The sequence below is a fragment of the Onychostoma macrolepis genome, chromosome 23 (assembly GCF_012432095.1).
Source record: "Onychostoma macrolepis isolate SWU-2019 chromosome 23, ASM1243209v1, whole genome shotgun sequence".
NCBI lineage: Eukaryota > Metazoa > Chordata > Actinopteri > Cypriniformes > Cyprinidae > Onychostoma > Onychostoma macrolepis.
In genome coordinates, this window is record NC_081177.1 from 6,388,179 (window position 1) to 6,410,000 (window position 21,822).

A 21,822-nucleotide genomic window follows, 5' to 3' on the forward strand; every position below is an offset into this window, starting at 1 on the left:
TTTGTGTATATCATTTCTAAATAATTTGGATTTTTTTTTTTTTTAAGCACAAACACAGCTTATCTGTTGCACACTGAAGCACAGGAGCAGTTAATCAATGGCAAACCTGCTGGTTCTGAGCCAAGTGCAATGAAATCGTGACATTTCCTTAATTCACACCTCACAAAATGTGGGTCGGGTCTAGATGGTAAACCTCGTTCCAAGAAACTCCTGAGATTTGCTGCTACCAAGATTAAGGGTTGGGCGTAGGGTTGCTGTGGGACTCAAATAAACACAGTGTTTAAATGTCACGTGAATCTCACAAGACTTTTAGCAGAAGAAGAGTTACCATCTAGACACCACCCAAAGGGTGTAAGTTATCAGTATAAGCTAGAACCAACTGGAACCTTGGCTTTTTGTCATTCTGGAATTGTCTAATAATATCTTTAAGTTATTTATGGATATCATCTCTAATTAATATTGATTTTTTTTTTTAAGCACTGCAAAATATAATTTGTGATAAACTGCAATGTGAAAACTGTCAGTATTCTGTATACACCATTTGCCCCCTTCATTAGAAGTGGTTTGTTGTTTAATTAAGATGTGAATTACAGCTCCACAGACAACCCACTTGACATTGTGTGAGGTATTAGTGAGATTTCTTTCGCTCTCGTCTGCTTTATCCATCTGTTGTTTTGGTTGTTATGGTAATGAATGAAGCGGGATGCGTGTTAAGTCCGTTCTAAATGTACAATCTCCCTGATCTGCCTTGAGGAGCGATGCAGCCTTGCAGTTTAGGCACGACTATCCCATTGATTTTTTTTTTTTTTTAGCATGGTACATTTCAACACATTTTTTCAAAAACCTATAATTATAAGTCTCACATCTTGCCGTTCACAGTATATTGCACTTCTTTTGTTGTCTCGGTTGGCGTATCAATCGTCTAATGTATCGACCTGGTTGGGCAGCAGCAGAGGCAGGTCGATCCTGGCGTGTTCTGCGTCGAGAAGGTTAACGGCGTCCGTGGCCGTCGCCGGTAGTTGAGGCGGGTCGGACACAAGGGAGGGGGGTTCAGTGGGCAGTTGTGGCTCCCCTGAGTTGCGTAGAGAAAGGGAAAGTGGCAGCGATGGCCTACGAGGGGCTTGAGATGAAGAACAGCAGGGTAGAAGCCGTGCCAAAGCCCTTTTGAAATCCCTCATGAACATTGGGTATATAATTGGGTTCATGGTGCTGTTACAGTACCCCAACCAGGTGATGGCATCGAAGAAGGAGGGTGGTACGCACTCACACACCGCCTGAATGTACAGAAGAAAAGGTCTTAGATCACAAAGTCAATACATAATGTAGCAGAGACTCAATACCAAAGAGGTGGAAAAAGGTCAAAGATGTCTAGTCCGTCGGAAGAGGATGTTGGGATGGCACGGAAGAAGAAGGGGAGAGTAGGAGACAGAGATGGAGTGCTATTCACACACCATATTGTGTGTGAAGGAGGGCTAGAGACAGGCTTGCCCAGAAGCTCGAAATCTGAGCAAAGTGAGGGACACAGATGGGGGACAGAATCATTGAAAGCTCGAGAGCAGGATAAGGAATAATTGCTCAATTAAATAGGAATCTTTCTCTTTGTCAGTTTGTCGTACTGCAATTAATTTGCCACCCATTCCCTTTTTTTTTTTTTATATATGCTTGTTAAGGTCAAGGTAAGGATTAACAAGTGAGCTGATGTTTCTTAATTGTTTTGTGGACTGACCTGTGCCATGTTGGTGATAAAAAAGGGAAGCCAGGCACTGAAGAAGAGACCCAGGAGGACTCCCAGAGTAAGACTGGCTTTCAGAGCTCTCTTCCTTTGCCTGTGTGCCAGTCTGCGCTCACTGTTCACCGACAGCTGAGAGGAAGAGACAGAAAAGAATATATTCATCGAGATTTCACAGTGATTCTCCTGCTGAGAGATGGGTAGTAATGTTACCTTGGCCTGGGGTAATTATTTATGGCTTTCTCTCTCCCAGATGAAAGCTCTTGAAAGTGACAATGCCTCACAAGGTCTTTGCTATTCTCTTGAATAGTTCTACCCTCCCATTTCGCCCTTCCTCATCTTCAAATGCCTTATTGGCACTCCGACACCCTCATCTCGTCTCATTACTTTCTGTTCGAGTCCTTAAAATTGAATTTTCTATTTTCCGCTACATCTCTTTCACCTTTCTTTTTGTGTTTGTTAAGGTGCGGGGAATTCTCTGCATATTCTCAACATGTTGCACTGTGTCTGTAATCACACAGCCTTCACTTGCATAAGCAGTGGGTACGTGAATGAACAATAAGCCAAAACAGTTTGAGAATGCATGCACTCCAAGATAGAGGTCTTCTCGGGTCCTAAAAGCCGACCCGAATATTACTTTATATTTTTGCCTGCCTGATGGATACATGTTATTTCTAAGTTCAGTTTTCAGTTGTGACCAGATTTGAAAAATAAATGTGATTGCTTGATAAGAAGTAAATCGATACAATAAATCATGGATTTAACAATGTTATTTACCTCATCTCCGGTGAAGGGCTTCTCCACACAAAAAAGAAAACCCTGCATGAACACGCAGTGTAATGAACTAAGTGGATTTTCCTGATCTCATATCTATAAGATGGATTTCGAGGTTACAAACTATGTTCCTTTTCTACGTGGGTTTCTCAAAAATGGACATGAATGCACATGTTCGCATCCGGGATAGTTTAAAAGAATTCGGGTCTTATTGGGTCCATTTGGAAAAAGCGTGAGAAATTACCCGAAACCCAAGGCCGCTAATACCAAACCCAACCCGTGTCTGAGACACTCGTAGAAGATCCAAGTGGACCCGTGAAGACCTCTACTCCTAGTGGCTTAGTTTGTCGAGAGTTCACAGCAAGTTTTAAGAAGTATTCGCACACACATACATGAAGCAATACATTCATCTAATAACTCTACTCTAGTTCTTGTCACTTAACATATTGAATTTTTATCCCAGTCTTTTTTCTGACTCTGGACTTCTCACCGGAGCTTGCCGCAACACGGGTGGCTCCTGATGGCTGTAGTCGTCTCCATCCTGGACGGCGTGTCCGGGAGAAGGAGGACGAGATGGTTCGCCGGGTGAGTGATGTGGGTAAGCGGGATGAGTAAGAGCCTCCACCTGTCGTGCCTGTCTTCTGGCCGCCAGCAGGATCCGGCAGTAGGTGAAACAGATGGCCGTAGAGGGCAAGAAGAAGGTGAGAAAGGTTGCCACGAGGGCGAAGGGGAGAGTCACTCGCAGGCGGCACTGCGTGGACGGCGTCCCTGACGTGGAAAGCTGGAAGTACGAAGAGGGGTAGAAGGAACTCAACTGCGAGACCGTGGCGTTGGCGGGATCGTTCTCGGCAAGGTCTTGGGTGCGACCCAGGCTGTGCCAGTCCATCTTGATCGGCAGAAAGGAAGTGAGGGCTGCCAACCCCCAAGCCCCACCCACCAGAAGCAAGGCACGAGGCGGGGTCATGTGCTGCTTGTATCGCAACGGAGAGATGATGAGGAGGTAGCGGTCCAGACTGATGACACACAAGTTGAGGATGGAAGCACTACAGCACATCACGTCGAAGCAAAGCCAGACGGGGCAGAATCCGGGCGCCAGCACCCAGGTCCCACACAGCACGTTGAGCATGGCAGGGGGCATCACGACCAGAGCCACCATCAAGTCTGACAGGAAGAGGGACACCAGGAAGCAATTGGAGGTGCAGCGCAGCGACCGATGTGCAAACACCAAGGCGATCAACAAAATGTTCCCACAAGCTGTCACCAGAATTATGAGGGACAGCATGACTGCGAGAAGCCAGGGACCGCTGCCACTAATACTCCAGCCATCACCGATAGTACCGCTGTCATTGAAGCTCCTGTGAACATCCGCACCTGATGCTGCCTCTACTCGAGGGATAGGTGAGCCACTCATCATCGGAGAGTTGAATAGGACTGTGTGCGCTTCCTGTGGTCTTGAAGAAGCGAACACACATCCAGCGTTTTTCAAGTGCATTGAGAGAGTGATGCTGAATGTGAAACAGTTGATCTGCGGGTCACCTCGCTGAAATCTGATGCGGACCACCTCAGGTGGCGAAAAAGATCAAGATGTCCCGTTTATAGTAATCCTTTCCATCTTTTCCCCTGGCGAGGTTGGTGATTTCACTCCCTGTGTGCCTCAGTCACATCAGTGCAAGGATATTCAGCTGCCATCACTCCATTTGTTAACGTGAGATGAGCAAAGCAATAAAATGACACATTTCCTAGTCAATAGTCTGGCTTCTTCAATGCTTAGCACCAGTGTGAGCAATTCTGTGCCTGTCAGAGTATTTCAAAGCTACGTGTCATGATGACACTCTTTTGGGGGAGGGCAACTGAGAGGTGGGCTTCGGTACGAGAGAGTGTGAGAGAAAGAGAGGGAGCGTTACAAGAGCAAGACTAGCGTGTAGATATTTTTAGATGAGTGAATTAAAAAACAAACTTATCTCGGTCCGCTTCTTGCCATTTAAGGTGGATTTCTGTTTGCTTTCTATGCATTGTTATGAGCTCAACGTTCTTTATTCAGTAATTGTGTGGCTGTAATTGAGTAAAAGGGAGAGCGGACGAGTGCACTAGAGGTAAACGTGTTGGAGTCTTGGCTGTTCCCTGCGCCCTTCTAATCCCTGTATCGTCCACTTCAGGGTGCCTGCGGGCTCCGCACTCTGCCGCTGGGCATAAAGCGTGTCTGAGCATCGCACTCTTAATGCGACTTGATGCACATTCACAGCCAATCATTATTCAGGGTTAATTGAGGCAAGCAATTAGCATCTAACAAAAGGCTTATGTAAATGTGAGATTGTTACCAAATGACTCAAATTTAATTTTACAAGACGTGTGTGTGTGTGTGTGTGTGTGTGTGTGTGTGTGTGTGTGTGTGAGAGAGAGAGAGAACACTTTTACTTCTGTGGCTCATCTTGCTCTGATATTTGGTACATTACCTATTTTATTATATATTTTTTTGTGTGTTAAATTTGAGGTTGGTTGTCAAAGCAGACTACGTTTTCAATACAGTTGCACAATCGAGTGCATTAAATGCATTTCGGTCAACGTTTTTTTGCAAAATGAGATGTGGAAATTGAGTCATTGTTGTTGAGTCATTGAACTGATGTTCAAGTGCAATTCTTTTTTTTTTTTAAACTGATCATGATCGATTGCATTTATAATAGTAAGAACATCTGAGAATTAGAATCTGAGAAAAAAATGGGTTTTGAAATTAAATTTTATTCCAAGATAAAAACGAGCTGAAAGAATTTAAACTACACTGTCGTACAGTTGTGTAGACCTTAGTCAAAAGCAAAAGATGATACATTTAATATTTGTAAATTGATAATCATTACAACCCACCCGCCTGCAACAAGTCCCTGAAGCCTTACTTCTCAACAAGCTCATGCATGAGAACTTATTTCGATATGTACTTTTACCTTTATGTAAAAAGCAAAATTACAATAGTGCAATTATGTATAAGCACAGCAGATTTAAAAAAAAAAAAAAAAAAAAAAATGATGCTTGTACTTGACTACTGAAGAACTGTCACCATGCCAACACGGCTCTGGACACACTGCAGGTTTGTGCAAATGTTTTGATTTAAGCAAAGTAAGTGCACTAGTTTAGCATGGTTGCCAAATATCATCTTGGCCTGGGTCAAAAGCTAGACGACAGCGTAGGCTACTATCACTGGGGTTATAATAGAAGCCTATGATTTTTGGAACACATTACTGTAGGGCCATTTTTCAAAAAAAAAAAAAAAAAAATCACATTCAAATCATCCTTAGCAAATTTCAAATTTGCTTTTTTTAATATTTTATTAAATATAAACAGACTGTCCTGTACAAGAACATGGATGTTATGGAGAAAGAAAGACAACCAGTCTGACAAACCAGTCTGATTGTGTCAGGCTTCGAATATGAAAAGCAAGGCAGATGACAGAATCCATAACTGATGCGACTCTACTGCTCCTGAAAGAGACCAGAGAAAGCAGGTCAGGATTGAAACACTGATCTTCAAATGTGTTGAAGCAGAGAGATTCCACGAATATGATCTTGTGTTAAAAGTCACAAACAAATCTAGAATTTAAAAAAAAGGTACACAAAAAACTGATGTGAAAGAAAACCCCAAAATAAAGCATGCATATGAACATCATGATTTGCTCATCAGGTGATTTTTAATAAATTAAATGTTTACAGTGAATTAGCATTAAAATATGTTCTCAAATATTTTTGTGATGCATGTTATTTCCAGTGTATTTATAATTTATTAGATTTCATTTAATCTGTGCATGTCCGCAATTCTGGGACATATGCAATAATATTTATATGCAAAAGACTTACAATTTAAAAAACATTGCAACTGAATATAACTTAAATTACTATATAGATGGGCAAAAGTACATTTTTGTCAGGGTTATAATTATTAACTACAACCATAAAAATAATAATAATCACTTGAAATAAACATTAACTGAAATACATATATATATATATATATATATATATATTTAAAATATTTTACTTCAGCTAGTTGCAAAGGCAAAACCTCTCCTTTTGGCTGACGTACTAAAATTACTAAAACAAAATATCTCAAATATATTATTAATAATCAGTGTAAATTGTTAAACGTAAATTAATCAGAATTATTTAATAAAATGTTTATTTTATATATTAATTTTTTTACTATTACACACAAAGCTTTAATGACTTAAGAATAACTGACAGATGGACTAATTCAATCCAAATTCATATCTTACATTTACTGAAATATTGTAGCTCGAATAGCATCATCCAGATAATGCTGATTAATAAATAAATTAATAAAATTCAAATAGAAAATGTAAATATAAAAGCCAATTCAAACTTTTCAAAAAAATTCTAATTTGAATTCAAAATTACCAAAAAAAAAAAAAAAAAGCCTACAATAATTTTAATGATACACTATCACTGATTTTTGTATCTACATTTTAGAAATAATTAATAAAAAGTTTCAAGTGATGCATTCACATTCAGGATAATCCTATGCATGTTTTTATGAATGAGCCCAAGCTCTCCAATGCAAACAGATATTTCTGCCACACAGACATGAGCAGCTAGGTAACATCTGACCAAGACAACACGTGATCTCTATAATCAAAACACAAACCTTAGCAACTTTACTGTGCAGCACATAATGTGACCTCAAGTCATTCTGGCAGTTGGAATAAGCCATGCCAAGACCCAGTCCCGTCCCAAACACAATGGGCCACGTCCGGCCTGCACAAACAAATCTTCACATTAGCATAGATGAAGACACACTCTCATAAATCTGGTTTACACAAGGTACAATATAATATACACTTACGCTTGAAGAATACAACGGAGAACACAATTCCTAGACCCAGACCGGTACCTATAAGAAAAAAAAAAAAATTACAAAATTACCAAGCATTGCACATATGTGACCCTGGACCACAAAATCAGCCATATTTTTTGAAATTGAGATTTATACAGTACATCTGAATAAATAAGCTTTCCATTGATGTATGGTTTGTTAGGACAGGACACAATGTGGCTGAGATATGACTATTTGAAAATCTGGAATCTGAGTGTGCAAAAAAAAAAAAAATTGTGAAAACCGCCTTTAAAGTTGTCCAAATTAAGTTCTTAGCAATGCATATTACTAATCAAAAATGAATTTTTGATATATTTACGGTAGGAAATTGACTAAATATCTTCATGGAACATGATCTTTACTAAATACCCTATTGATTTTTGGTATAAAAGAAAATTCGATCATTTTGACCCATACTATGTATTGTTGGCTATTGCTACAAATATACCTGTGCTACTTATAACTGCTTTTGAGCTCCAGGGTCACATATAAACAAAGCTTAATAATTGGTCTCTATGCATACTGGTCTGGAGAAGGTGTTTACCTTGTATTAATGGTACTTTAAAGTATACCGTGATAATTACCATGGTACAAGTCCAAAAAAAAAACAGATGTAACATAGTATGTCTAAAATCCCACAGTAACCATCACTGACATATTAAGACCCGCCTAGATTAGTAGTAGGCGGTCCTAGCAGTAATTCACCTAACCTTTTTTTAATATAACACATAATTAATACCGTAGCTCTCAAAGTCTAATGAGCTTTCAAAACAAAACAGCATTTATAGGCGTCCTAGCAGGCGTCTAGTGGGGAGTTCACTAGGTTTTGAGCCAAACCCATCGTGCGAGCGTCTTATCAGTGACCTGAGTGCCCTACACAGACGTGACAACATGCAGGCAATTTAAGATGATTATTAAATCACAAGAGTTCTTACCGAATTTAATCGCGCTGTCTGCGAGGCAGCGGTCCCACTTTTGGCCGAGCTCTTTCTCAGACATGATGACAACGGACGGCGGCAATAGTGCGGATGACTTTGGCTTGAAGGCTGGAGAGCGCTGTCATACTTTCCTTCCCCGGCAGTGGAGGAGTGCGCGCTGCGGCATGGCGCCACCAGCTGGACAGGCGGAGAAAAAGTGCAGGTGTTTGTTACTTTGTTATTAGTGGAAAATACATAGGTATTTAATGGAAATTTGCATTATTCAATAGTACTCTGAAATCCAAGCATATTAATTATAGCTTGATAACCAACTTTTTAAAATTGTAATATTATTTAAAAAAAAATATCATATCAATATTACAAATACTGGAATAAAAAAACTAAGACAAAAATCAAAATATTTCAACATATAAACAAATATTTTGAAATAATCTTAAATAATATTCTTTTGGATATTACAGGTTATACACACACACACATATGTATATATATATGTATATATATATATATATATATATATATATATATATATATATATATATATATATATATATATATATATATATATAATTATTTTGTTTTTTAATAGACATTTTCATTAAATATTAATTTCAGCTTAATAATCAGACATTTTAAAAGTTTTAAAAATATTTAAAACAAATAATATCCCTTTAGTTTATTTTAAATGTAAATTGAATAATTATATACTTAGTGAATTGAATAACCAACTATTTACAATTTTTGAACATTATTATTATTATTTTTTAAGGATAAACATCATTTTAATATCATTTTAAGTATCACAAAAGTTACAAATTTGGAAATAAAAAAATCTAAGACAAACTAAAATCAAAATATTTCAAAACATTGTTTTAAATAAGATTGTATTTTTATATTTTCTTATGTAGATAAAATATTTAGAAAATATTTTTAAAACAAATTTAAAATAATATTTTGAAATAATTGAACATTTTAATCTTTTCAGATAGTATGAGTAAACCAATATATTTAATGGAAATGTTCATTAAATATGAATTATAGCTTAACAATTAGACAATGCAAATTTTTTTTTTTTTTTTTTACATGTAAATAGAATATTTATATATTTAGTGAGATTAACTGTCACACTGTATGATGGTTTCTAGGTTTTAGAAAACTTTAAGACATTCATACAATATCATACTTCTTCATTTATCACATAAACATCAAGCTTCTGATGAAATATAAAACTCATGTTTAAACTTGAATACTTGTATTTTATTTTACATACTGTGTTATACAAAATAACAACTGCGGTACATATGATGGCTTTCCTGAGATGAAAATACAACAATTTACAATAAAAAGACTGGCAAATGCTTAGAGGCCGTTTTAAGAAGATTCTCATCGCAAAACTGTACATGTTACACGACGTACGAGATTATCACATCAAACTGTTGAAAGATGCAATACTGCCGATACAATCAACTTTCTTAATGATACAGCTATCTTATGCTGAGGCTAGTCAATGGGACTGTTAATTGTTTTTACATATAACACAATTTAATCACGTGACCTAAAAAGTCCTATAATCCTGCTAAGCCTAAATCAATTTAAGACAAAAACCTAATTTGAAAATAAACTTTTTTTTTTTTTTGAAAATGCAAATAGAAATAGAACCAGAACTGATCTATAACGCACATTTGCCTAAAGTTATTAAGCATCTATTATTAAAAAACTAAAGAGGTGATACGTCTTTCCTGAACAAAAACATTAGCATCATTAATAACAAACATCAGAAAGTGCATCATCGGGCAGCAGGAAGTTAAACCACCGCCAGAACAGTTCAATTCAACACTAGAGAACCCAATGCAGATATTAAGTAACGGCCAGGTCACCTGACACACAAATATACAAACTGCCATCTAAAGTAACATTTCCTCTATTAGGACTCTTGTTTCTTAGAGCTCTCAGCTGCTGGGTTTGTCTCCTCTCTATGTGGTCTCACGGAGGTGCTGCTGATGGACAGCAGACCCCTGAGCTCCTTGTTTTCAATCTGCATCAAGAAAAAGATGTGTTATATGAACATACGAATGCAGAAATGATAAGCTGATGAATTACAATAAAGCCATTACTTCGAGCTGTGCCAGTCGCTCTTTTACAGAGCAGTACCGCTGGTCATCCATCTGCACAGCCTGACGCATTACTTGACCCATTTCACAGATCCGCTCCAACTGGCTTTGAACCTCCTGGAATAAAGGCTTATTTTAGGTTTCATTCTGCCTGATTTTTGAACATGAATAACAGATGCAAACTTTTAAAGGAATAGGTCACGCAAAAATGAAAATTCGCTAAAAAAAAAAAAAAAAAATTCATTCACCTTCGGGCCATCTAACATGTCAAGTTTATTTCTTCATGGGAACAGATTTGTAGAAATTTAGCATTACATCACTTGCTCGCCAGTGGATCCTCTGCAGTGAATGGGTGCCGTCAGAATGAGAGTCCAAACAGCTGATAAAAACATCACAATAATCCACACGACTCCAGTCCATCAATTAATGTCTTGTGAAATGAAAAGCTACATGCTACAAAGCTACAAGCTACAAAGCTACATATCCACCATTAAGATGTTTTTAACTTTAAACTGTTGCTTCCAGCTAAAATGTGAGTCTTGTATTCATAATATTGTTTTCTCTGGTGAAAAGTTGTCTCGTCTGAAGCAGTAGAGAAATATGCACAGATCAAGCATCATTTACAAGCCCAAAACAGATCTAAACAAATATGTCTGTGAATTTTTATGATTAAGACTTTTTCACTGCAGGAAACATTATCATGGATTCATATTTCGGCCAGAAGCAAAGTTAAAACACCTTAATGATGAATTTGTTTCTTACAAACACACAGCTTTTCGTGTGGATTACTTGTGGATTATTGTGATGTTTTTATCAGCTGTTTGGACGCTCATTCTGACGGCACCCATTCACTGCAGAGGATCCATTGGTGAGCAAGTGATGAAATGCTACATTTCTGCAAATCTGTTCTGATGGAGAAACTCATGTACATCTTGGATGGCCTGAGAGTGAGTACATTTACAACTACTTCTCATTTTTGGGTGAACTGTTCTTTTAAGAAAGTAAAGGTCTGGCACCTTGGCATGATCCTGGTGAAGGCTGAGCACAGGTTTGGTATCCAGCTCTTTCTTTTCCATCATCAGCTGAAGCATCTGTTTTCGGTATCGGCCCATGATCAGCTCTAAAGCGTACTGGTGCTCCTCCAGAGAGAGCCAGAGCTCTGTGAACAGCACAAAGAGTTGAATCAGGGATTCCTTTTAAAAATGCAAGACAATTTGAAGAAACTCGTGCCGTCTTGCCTCTGTTCTCGTGCTGGAGGTCTTTGATTTGGGTGTTCTCCTGGGTCAGCAGGACGTGAGGTTTGTATCTGGACAGCTCCTGATACTCTGTGCTTTCCTCCATGTACTACATACAGGAAAAACAGACATTCATAATGGGTAGTTATAAGTTATTCTTCATTTATTAGTTATTAGAGACACACCATATACAGGGTTCTAGAACTTAAACAGCTAAATTGACAACAAATTTGATTATCAATTCATTCAGGCTGCACACTATGTGCCTATATATAGATTTAAAAAATCTGATTAATCAATTAAATAATCAATCGATTAATCAATAATCAAACAAATAGTTAGGGCTGCAACAACTAATCAATAAGAGCAACAATAATCAAGAATGAATGCAATTGATAAGAAAATTTTATGATAGATTAATTAAAAAACATTACACACACACATACATAAACAATATCAGATTATTTAAAGAAATAAACAACAGATTAACCAATAATTAAAATAATTGTTAGTTGCTAGGTTCTCAATTTTAAACATAATTTTTTACATTTATTATTATAATAAAATTAAATTCAGTGCAAAATGCAGCACAATGCAAAAAATATTCATAAATATTCTTCATAAAATTCAACCGTCAAGTTTGTATATTATCATGTTTTTATTCTTAATTTCACTTTAAAAAAAAAAAGTTAAAAGACAGCTTTAATGTTCATGACAACATTATTGATTTATAATATCAGCCACAATATTAGTTATCAGCATTAACACAAAAAAATATTAACAGCCAAATTTTAATACTGCACTGCATTCCAAGGTTTACACTGCAAAAAAATGAATGAAATGAGAACGAAAATAACTTAAGATATAAGACATAAGAACATATGTCTTGTTTTCAACAAATGCTATCAAAATTGTTTACGTTAAAACAAGAAAAATAGATGATAGCCAACCATCAATGGAGTAAGAAAAATATAAAAAAAATATAAGTCCCTTTGAATTAAGCTTATTGTTCTTACCCTGTTGACACAGTTTTTTGTCTTGTTTAAGCATACACTTGATTTTTTTTTTTTCGCAGAAAACAACATCTAATATAATTTTGCTTTTTGATATGTTCCGGAAAACAAGACAGAAATACTGAGTAAAACGATTATTATTATTATTTTTTTTTTGCAGTGCAGCGTCTTGATCAAGAGCAAAACAGTGACAATAATGAAACTAACGCTACCCATCAGACCTACAGCCTTCGGTTAATCAGTCCAGGTCTTACCCACTAAACCCCATACTGTGCAACAATAAATGCCTCATTGCGCAATGTACATGCAATAACATGCACACAACTGTAATGTGTGCCGTGCATGCTCTTAGAGGTCGTGTGTGTGCTCTGTAGGGTGGTCAGTAAGAGATATCATATCATGCCTTGTCAGGAAGAGTGTTTCCGACCTCCTTCATGCTGTGGATCTTCTGGCCGAGGACGCTCGACTGCTCGATGAGAGTCTCCGCGGCAGTGTCGTGCTCCTTCAGCCGCTCCAGCAGCGTCCGCGCGTCGCCCAGCACCTTCTCCAGCGAGCACGACATCTCCACCGGCTTCAGTTAACACCTCCACAAACACACACACACTCGCACTACACCGCTGCCCTGACCCAGCCTGATGCACAACAGTCGAATTAGAAAAGTGTTGACATATATTACATATTTACTGCCTTACATCGATCACTAAATACAAATCCAGTGAGGCAATCGATTAAACAAAGCTGTCAACTAAGTAAAAGAACTTCCTGTACTAGTCAACGTCAAATACGCCAACTGTTTTGATATACTTGTACGTACGGAAATGTATTTTCAAAATAAAAGCCCTTTTTGGGTAAAAAAAAAATAAAACAATAAAAGTACTCGGATTCATTTTTACATTTTTCTTTTCTAAAAAATTATGCGTTATATTTTTTAAAATAATTATTATATTGTATTAATTTTTTATATTATTATATAATATTTTAATGGCTTTAAATTCACATATTGACTTGTATACACTTTCTGTTGAAATATTCTAAATATCTTACACAAGTTGATGATGTACTGTCATTCTTTTACATCTTACATAAGTTGTCTCTGCATAATAACATGGGATAGAAGAAAGTTGTTTAATATCTAACAAATGACACATTTCACCTTTATTTGCCAAAAAAAAAAAAAAAAGGTTGTTTAGGTAAAAATAAAAGTACTCAAATTATTTGCAATGAATAATTTAATACACACACACACACACACACACACACAGACTACTTGACCCTCTAACACTAGTGTTCTCTGTATACTTGTTACATTTTTATTTATTATTAAAAAAGAAAAAAAAACTTGCTACATGTACTGCATTAGACTAACTGGGACTATTTACAGTCATTTATTGCTCTTTTGTTAGTTTTGATTGCTGTATGTTTGCTGTATGATGTGATGTATACACACACACATATTAATACCTCAGGTACTATTACAGGCATTAATAATACCTATTAATTTAATATATATTACAAATTATAGAACAAAGTGTTTATACTTTTCGGTTGAATTATCCTACAAATAGCTTACGCATTGTTGTCTCTGCCTAAAAAAATGGGACAGAATAAAGTATTTCAACATCTAACAAACAACACACTTCATCTTTAACTATATATGCTTTGTTACAGTAATAACCCCGTGGTGGACTGCAATTTAGAGATGATTATTAAAAGATATCTTTGCAATACAAATTGCATTCTCTTACAATGACTGTAAAATAAACATGAAGCCAAATATGAAAACACCATGAAGCATTAGTATGGGGAACAAACATGTACTTTACTTAATGTTTTGCATAAATCACAGCAAATTCATAATATATAAAGCGTACATTAATAGAGCCATGCAAAATGTGAAAGGAACTGTGTCCTTGTGTAAACTATTACTGTAAAAAATGGCATTACATTTGTTTATAGCAGCTGACAATCTCACAGAGTCACCATTATGTCATTTAGGTCCTTGCGTTTGAGGTCAGGCACTTTGGCGTCAGATGTAGGATAGCCAACAGGAAGCAGCATTAGAAGCTTCTCATTGGCCGGTCGCTGGAGGAGGGACCTGAGCTGTGGGCCGCAGTTCAGAGGAGTTGTCGTCACGGTAACCAGCCCCACATTCTAACACAAAAAAATGTGAACAATGCAGAGAACAATGGAATATCACATGTCATTCAAATCAAAGATCCACGTTTTTTTAAACAAATGTTTGATTTGTGTTTTTGTGTCTGACCTGCAGAGCAGCCAGCAGAATGCCACAGGAAATGGACACGCTGATTTCATTGTAATAGTGAGTCTTTTTCTTGCCGCTGGGCAGAATTCCATATGTCTGCTTAAACACTAGAATCAGATACGGAGCCAGATCCAAATACTCCTTCACCCAGTTTGTCCTGTGAAAGAGAGGTTTACTTGTTTGTAAGCCTTTATCGTGAATTCTAAAGTCATATAAATTCTTAAAATGACATGAGTTATAGAAGAACTAATATGGAAGAAACTGACCACAAAGGGCTCTAGTAACACAGGAGTTTATGAAAACATTGTACACATATAATAATTATATTAATGATCAAATATAATATCTATATTTATCTGTAAATCCAACCGAAAATCCCATCAATAAATAACATTTATAAAACAACTATACACTGTAATTTAATAATAATAAATGATGTTATGTATTAAAGTGTATAGCATTATAAATATCAATTTAACTATATAAATATTACTAGTTCAGAAAAATGTGTATTAAATTAATTTGTATAGTGTTACAATAATAATAATACCATCATCATATTATTACATTACAGTTCATCATATTATACATCTTTTTATTTATATACATGTAAGGGATAATCAGCGGCTAGCCATGCATTAAAGGATTTTAATGCACGACGTGGAGGCAAAGAACCGCCCGACGCGAAGCGGTGTGTGTGTGCGAGCGAGTGATGTGTGTTGGTTAGTGTGCATCAATTAAAGCAGCGCATTAAAGGGATAGTTCACCCAAAAATGAAAATTCTGTCATCATTTACTCACCCTCAAGTAGTTCCAAACCTGTACGAATTTCTTTGTTCTGCCGAACACAAAGGAAGATATTTTTAAGAAAGTTTGTAACCAGGCTGTTTTGGGGCACCATTGACTTCCATAGTAGGAAAAAAATACCATGGAAGTCAATGGTGCCCCAGAACTGCTCTGTTTCCCACATTCTTCAGAATATCTTCCTTTGTGTTCAGCAGAACAAAGACATTGATACAGGTTTGGAAATACTTGAGGGTGAGTAAATTATGACAGAATTTTCATTTTTGGGTGAACTATCCCTTTAATATAGAGCTGTGATTAAACTGACTTGGAACTACCTGTGCATTAAACGGTTATACTGCATACCTCCCAGCCAATCAGAATCCAGAATTATTATTATTTTTTACAATAAAAATTAGTTGTTGTTGTTGTTGTTGTTGTTATTATTGGCATTTGTTTGAAACAGTTATTCATGGTAAAAATAAACAAATAAATAAGATGAAAAAATGTAACCACAAGGGGGCACTAATATCATTGCTAAATTCATTTTAGTCAACACATTATTATACGAGTCTGTAATTGTTATATTCAATTTTTAGCACATAATACTAGTACATAGTAATAGTACAGTCATAAAAAAACTAATAAATATTATGCATAAAAATATATATTATGTTGTCTCTTGTCTATTTGAAACACACCTCAGTTTCTTCAGGTCATGGACCCACTTGTCTCCCATCCTTTGCTTGTAGTTTATTTCCTCCTCCTCCTCAACGATCTCTCTGATCTTGTGTTTGACATCTGCATCAGACACCAACACAAACGTCCAGGGCTCAGTGTGAGCTCCACTCGGTGCAGTGCCTTACACACACACACACACACACACACACAGAGTGAATAAGTACTGGAGACAAAGGTTTGGCTTTGAATTTTTTTGAGTGTCTTTTGAGCTGAATAGGGATTAGCCAGCCCTGATTGTGATTGCATTACCTGCAGTGCGTATGACATTGTCAATCACTTCTTTTGGTACCGGTTCTGGACTGATGAAGCGGACAGACCGTCTCAGATTCATGAGCGAGTAGAACTTCTCAGAACGTTCCAGCATCTCAGCAGCAGAGTACTGAGCTGGGGTGTATGGGATATGGGGTAGGTTTTCTTCCTCTGTTGTGTCTAGCCAATCCTCCTCCTCCTCCTCTGTGCAGATTGAGTCACCAACACCAATAAACACAATTTCACATCGGGATGAGCATGGCAGACTCGTGTCTTCGAAGGAATAGTTCACCCAAAAAAGAAAATTCACTGAAAATTTACTCACCCTCATGCCATCCAAGATGTAGATGAGTTTGTTTCTTCAGTTTTGGAGAAATTTAGCATTGCATAACTTACTCAACGGTGGGTTCTCTGCAGTGAATGGGTGCCGTCAGAATGAGTTTTTAATCAGCTGTTTGGACTCTCATTCTGACGGCACCCATTCACTGCAGAGGATTGCATTGGTGAGCAAGTGATGCAATGCTATATTTCTCCAAATCTATTCCCATGAAAAACAAATGAACAAATTAATCTACATCTTGGATAGCATGAGGGTGAGTAAATGTTTCATTTTTGGGTGAACAATTTTTTTTAATTCTCTACTTTTTTTCTTTTGTTTTGAAAATGTTTGAATATGTTATCTAATGGAAGAACATTGTCATATATGAAAAAAATATGATTGCATATATGCAATTATGAAACATAAAATATTAACAGTATATAAACAGCGCATAATAATTGTTCAACAGACATTAAAAGGCTATTTTGAAAGCGGGCTGTAATAGAGCATGTTGCAACATCTTAAGCAAGACTTATTTGGACTTGAACCTTTGCATTCAGTTCAAAACTCTTTCCCAGCATGGAGTTCTTCCCTTCTTTGAGATCTCAAATTGTAAGATCTCTTCAAAAGTTCTGCATCAATACGCTCGACTTGGTGCCCTCTTCAAAGACATCTTCACATAAATGCTATTGTGTGGAGGTTATGATTGCTTTCCACTCTTGCACTGGCTCATGCTTTACTGTTTTACATCCTGATGTACTTTTGTACAGTTTGTGCATAAATATATTTTTTTATATATGCATAAGATGACTTATGATGGGTTTTGTAGATGTTTGTGGCAAATAAAATATTTTTGCAAACACTGCATTTACTACTGAAAACATATTAATTTTTAAGATAAAATTAGAAACATGCATAGACAGGACAGTGCATGCAAAAGTAAAAGGTACAGTCAAATTCCTGTCACTTACTCCTTAATATTACTGTAATATGTGTGTGTTTTACTAGTGATGATGTGAGTGTAGTACCGTTGTGTTTACTGCTGATTTCTGTATCATCCTGCAGATCCTCGTCCACCCATGGCCTGGCTGTCTGCTCTGAACTCTTCTGCTTTGATCTGGGCTCTCTCCTCTGGGAGGTTTTGAAGAGAAACCCGATAATCACACACAAAACCGCCACGAACACAGGAGTAAGAGACGAAAACACCGCCATGATGAACGAGTGAAGTCTGCAGAAGGAGTTTCTCTCAAGTTCACTCAAAGGGGAGGGACTCGCTTTCCTCTGTTAATATTAAACAGCTCCCAGTGAACATATAGCCTATACATTATTGCACGATTTGATTATCACACACAATAGTCATTCGTATATCTGTAATACTTTTAATAATTATAAACTTAGTTATTTAATATTTTTAATATGAATAATAATTAATAAAAATCAATATAATATTCATTCTGCACGTTACATCGATACGTCCTACTCAGTAGTTGGCGACAAGTGACAGTCTTTAGGAATGAGTCATTGAATCATTAATTCAACCGATTCACTCAAAGACGTTGATTCGATCAGGAACGAATCGCCACCACCTCGGATATGAGCAACGATTGGATTCTTTAGCGAAACGGACAAAGTAACAATATTTTAATGTAAGTTACTTGATATGAACTTCTTGTTTATTGAACTGTTGTATAAAAGCAATATCATGCCTGTCGAGATATATCGAGATAATGAGCAGGGATAGCCTAACATCACTCTTGCTTGTCTAATACTGCTTAAATATATCTTACATATTAAATATATATAATATATCTAGGATACGTGAAACATCTTCATTTGTAGGCTATCATAATGTATAGCCTATAACAACATAAATTAGGCCATTATAAATAACTCATTTATAATGAAATAGTAGGCCTCTACTGATTCTGAAATGCCAAAATAAATAAATAATATTGGAGGCTGTCTCATTTAAATCTTCTTAAAGCATATTTAGCATCAAAATCAACAAACTTATTTTTCTTATAACTGCAAGGGATTTTCCCTGGAAAATACATGAATATCTAGTGAAATCTAGTAAAGTAAATTACACATTACAGACGGAATTATTAGATGGTTTAGGGAATATTTCACTGGTGTGCTTAGACTGCATGAAATCCACCACAAAACAGGTATTGAAAAAAATAAAAACGAGCAAATATCAGAGCCACAGTGCTGTTGACACGACATTTATTAATTTAATTGAAAATCTCTCTCACACACACTCACCATGATGTTATAATGTATTCCCATCTGAATGATGAGCTCGAAGTTAATTTAATGATATCAATCATAATAGCAGATAAAAATAACAGTCCTTCCCAGAGGTGCATTTCATATCACAAAATGAAAATGGTCTGTCATTACTGCACTTTTGCCAGTGTTTACAATTTCCCTGTGTAGACTAAAGAAAACGTACGTTCTGATATGCAGTTAGCAATATGAAAGCTTATATTTATTTACTCACTTAGGATTTATGTTGTCATACACCGCTGATGGTAATTTAAAGGTCATGCAAAGGACATTTTGTAGTAGATGTTGTTCTGTTGTTGCTTTTATTATGAAATCACATCATTTGCATCACTGTATGGTGTTTTTCTCACAGACATGAAATAATCTAAACAGATGGCAGGCGGTATATGCACTGTCTTGACTCTGTCTGCAATAGTGTTGTTGCTTTAAACACACACACATACACACACAAAGGCACATGTTTACTTGCATGTTTTTAAGAGCTCTTAATCTGCTTTACAGTAGCATCTGTGACCACACTAGCGTATATGACCTGTTTAAACCTGTATATCAGATAAGTGTATGCCATTAAATGCACATAGAAAAATAGTTCACCCAAAAATTAAAGCTTTGAAAAAATTGACATACCATCAGGTCATCCAAGATGTAAATGAGTTTGTAATTTAAGCAGATTTGGAGAAATGCATTATTACATCACTTGCTCACCAGTGGATCCTTTGCAGTGAATGGGTGCCGTCAGAATAAGAGTCCAAACAACTGATAAAAACATCACAATAATCCACAAGTAATCCACACCACTCCAGTCCATCAATGAAGCGAAAAGCTGTGTGTTTCTAAGAAACAAATCTATAATTAAGATATTTTAACTTTAAACTATTGCTTCTGGTTTCCATAATTCATAATAACACTTCCTCTAGAAAAACAGTCCATGCCCTGTTGTTCTCTCACATTAAAATCCATTTACATAATTGTTTAGAACTGTTTTGTCTTGTAAATTTGATCTGTGCATATTTCTCTCCTGATTCAGACTTTTTCACTGGAGAAAGCAATATTATGATATAAAGAAGACTCATATTTAGCCAGTTTGAAGTAAAAAAAAATGTCTTAATGATATATTTGTTTCTCACAAACGTGCAACTTTTCACTTCAACATTTTAATTGATGTTTTTATCAGCTGTTCTATAATTGTAACATGTTTTATCATTTTATTTTTTAAAGATATGAAATATACAACATTTGAAATTCGATTAATTTCTGACATTATAGAAAACAGTGAAAATTTCAAAACATGCTGTTACTTTTGCTGTTTAGTGATTCAGCCTTGACGCTGAACACAGTCATGCTGTGATGGTTAGAAGATCTCAGAAACTCATTTGCGATAATTACATTTCAGTGTGAGGATAACAAGTGTGTCTAACACCCAATTTCTGTTTGAAAAGGGAGACGAATTTCTGCCCAGTCAGATTTCAGCATCACACATCCATATCACAACCATTTCATGCTTTCCAATCTCAGCATCACTCTAAGTGGGAAATATGCAGCCCGACTGAAACCGATATAAAAGTAAGAGAAGTAGTAAAAACTATTTTCATATTATCACTATCAATTTTTAAAAAAATGATCAGTAAAAAGCAAGAGATTTAATGCTCTAATCCGGCAGGAACTACTTTGCAAGTTAAATGTCAAAGCTGAATTGCAGCTATTTATAATATTTGATACTTGAAGTAAATGTCTCCATTTTGATTGAACAGTTTGGCCTATTTTTATCCCTTAAACTAGTTTCATCATAGTTGAATAGAAAACCCTCTTCATTGCCACTTTATAGTCATGTTACTGTAGCTCTGATATTATGAGTACAGTTTTTATGTTCCCACTAGAATTAGTTGGTTTATTAATAACAGTCCAACTGTTGACACAGTACATGATCAAAGGAGAATTCAGTCTTCAAAATTCAGTTATATTTTCTGAAAGTCATTTCCACCACAAAATAATGTACTGTGTTTTATAGGGTTCTATGGTTCATTTTTATATTTTCATTTTCATTTTATTTCAAATTTTAGCCATTTTGTTGTTTGTTTTTGTCATTTTTATTAGTATTTTTAGAATTGTAAAAATATATCTATATAGTTTTCATTACATATATATATATATATATATATATATACATACAGTATATATACAGTGTGTATATATATATATATATACATACACTAACACAGACTATATATGTGTTATATATATATATATATATATATATTTAATTTTAATTTGTTTTTATTACTGTGTATTTTATTTCAAGTAATGAAAATATTTTTATGGTTTTAGTTTTAGTTAACATCATAACCCTGGTGGAAATTATTTAAAATTTTTAAAACATATTTGAAATATTTTTAAAATAAAATGCCAGCCTCCTTTGACTCGCTAAGGCTAAAAACACTTTATTAAAGGTAAAATTGTCTGGTAGATAATACAGCATAGGTTTTTAATCTATAAAACTGTACTGA

General features: G+C 35.8%; 4 protein-coding genes across 6 annotated transcripts; all 4 read right to left on the reverse strand.

Annotated features, from left to right (window-relative positions):
* Window positions 1-12: 12 nt before the first annotated feature.
* htr6 (5-hydroxytryptamine (serotonin) receptor 6) lies at window positions 13-5,629 on the reverse strand. 2 transcript variants are annotated; one of them, XM_058763672.1, is made up of 3 exons: window positions 2,994-5,629; window positions 1,727-1,861; window positions 13-1,274 (listed from the first exon to the last, which is right to left on the reverse strand). In XM_058763672.1, the coding sequence occupies exons 1-3, from the start codon at window positions 3,993-3,995 to the stop codon at window positions 915-917; spliced, it is 1,497 nt and encodes a 498-aa protein (XP_058619655.1). In that variant the 5' UTR covers window positions 3,996-5,629; the 3' UTR covers window positions 13-914. The 2 variants fall into 2 exon arrangements, with proteins under 2 accessions (XP_058619655.1, XP_058619657.1); XM_058763674.1 differs by having other exon boundaries at window positions 1,133-1,503.
* A 151-nt stretch (window positions 5,630-5,780) lies between these two features.
* Window positions 5,781-8,489, reverse strand: micos10 (mitochondrial contact site and cristae organizing system subunit 10). The gene is made up of 4 exons (XM_058763675.1): window positions 8,314-8,489; window positions 7,349-7,396; window positions 7,151-7,260; window positions 5,781-5,973 (listed from the first exon to the last, which is right to left on the reverse strand). Exons 1-4 carry the CDS (start codon window positions 8,375-8,377, stop codon window positions 5,965-5,967), a joined length of 231 nt encoding a protein of 76 aa, XP_058619658.1. The 5' UTR covers window positions 8,378-8,489; the 3' UTR covers window positions 5,781-5,964.
* A 1,059-nt stretch (window positions 8,490-9,548) lies between these two features.
* On the reverse strand, window positions 9,549-13,478 carry sike1 (suppressor of IKBKE 1). Of its 2 annotated transcripts, none has more exons than XM_058762277.1 (5): window positions 13,103-13,478; window positions 11,666-11,771; window positions 11,444-11,586; window positions 10,431-10,544; window positions 9,549-10,351 (listed from the first exon to the last, which is right to left on the reverse strand). In XM_058762277.1, the coding sequence occupies exons 1-5, from the start codon at window positions 13,235-13,237 to the stop codon at window positions 10,241-10,243; spliced, it is 609 nt and encodes a 202-aa protein (XP_058618260.1). In that variant the 5' UTR covers window positions 13,238-13,478; the 3' UTR covers window positions 9,549-10,240. The 2 variants fall into 2 exon arrangements, with proteins under 2 accessions (XP_058618260.1, XP_058618259.1); XM_058762276.1 differs by having other exon boundaries at window positions 9,550-10,351; window positions 13,079-13,474.
* A 997-nt stretch (window positions 13,479-14,475) lies between these two features.
* iyd (iodotyrosine deiodinase) lies at window positions 14,476-18,305 on the reverse strand. The gene is made up of 5 exons (XM_058763855.1): window positions 18,058-18,305; window positions 16,711-16,914; window positions 16,422-16,581; window positions 14,939-15,095; window positions 14,476-14,826 (listed from the first exon to the last, which is right to left on the reverse strand). The coding sequence occupies exons 1-5, from the start codon at window positions 18,239-18,241 to the stop codon at window positions 14,644-14,646; spliced, it is 888 nt and encodes a 295-aa protein (XP_058619838.1). The 5' UTR covers window positions 18,242-18,305; the 3' UTR covers window positions 14,476-14,643.
* Window positions 18,306-21,822: the final 3,517 nt, after the last annotated feature.

Bases quoted from the DNA above. Each gene is read 5' to 3' on its own strand.
- micos10 (XM_058763675.1), bottom strand. From the start codon at position 8,377: ATGTCTGAGAAAGAGCTCGGCCAAAAGTGGGACCGCTGCCTCGCAGAC. The intron at 7,397-8,313 runs GTAAGAACTCTT...TTTTTCTTATAG, and splicing joins AGACAGCGCGATTAAATTCG to GTACCGGTCTGGGTCTAGGA. The intron at 7,261-7,348 runs GTAAGTGTATAT...TTGTTTGTGCAG, and splicing joins CTCCGTTGTATTCTTCAAGC to GCCGGACGTGGCCCATTGTG.
- htr6 (XM_058763672.1), bottom strand. From the start codon at position 3,995: ATGCACTTGAAAAACGCTGGATGTGTGTTCGCTTCTTCAAGACCACAG. The intron at 1,862-2,993 runs GTGAGAAGTCCA...TCTTCCTCTCAG, and splicing joins CCGTGTTGCGGCAAGCTCCG to CTGTCGGTGAACAGTGAGCG. The intron at 1,275-1,726 runs GTCAGTCCACAA...CTGTACATTCAG, and splicing joins TTATCACCAACATGGCACAG to GCGGTGTGTGAGTGCGTACC.
- sike1 (XM_058762276.1), bottom strand. From the start codon at position 13,237: ATGTCGTGCTCGCTGGAGAAGGTGCTGGGCGACGCGCGGACGCTGCTG. The intron at 11,772-13,078 runs GCATGATATGAT...TCCTGTATGTAG, and splicing joins GAAACACTCTTCCTGACAAG to TACATGGAGGAAAGCACAGA. The intron at 10,352-10,430 runs GTAATGGCTTTA...TTCTTGATGCAG, and splicing joins AGCGACTGGCACAGCTCGAA to ATTGAAAACAAGGAGCTCAG.
- iyd (XM_058763855.1), bottom strand. From the start codon at position 18,241: ATGGCGGTGTTTTCGTCTCTTACTCCTGTGTTCGTGGCGGTTTTGTGT. The intron at 16,915-18,057 runs GTACTACACTCA...CAATCTGCACAG, and splicing joins AATCAGCAGTAAACACAACG to AGGAGGAGGAGGAGGATTGG. The intron at 16,582-16,710 runs GTAATGCAATCA...TGTGTGTGTAAG, and splicing joins CAATGTCATACGCACTGCAG to GCACTGCACCGAGTGGAGCT.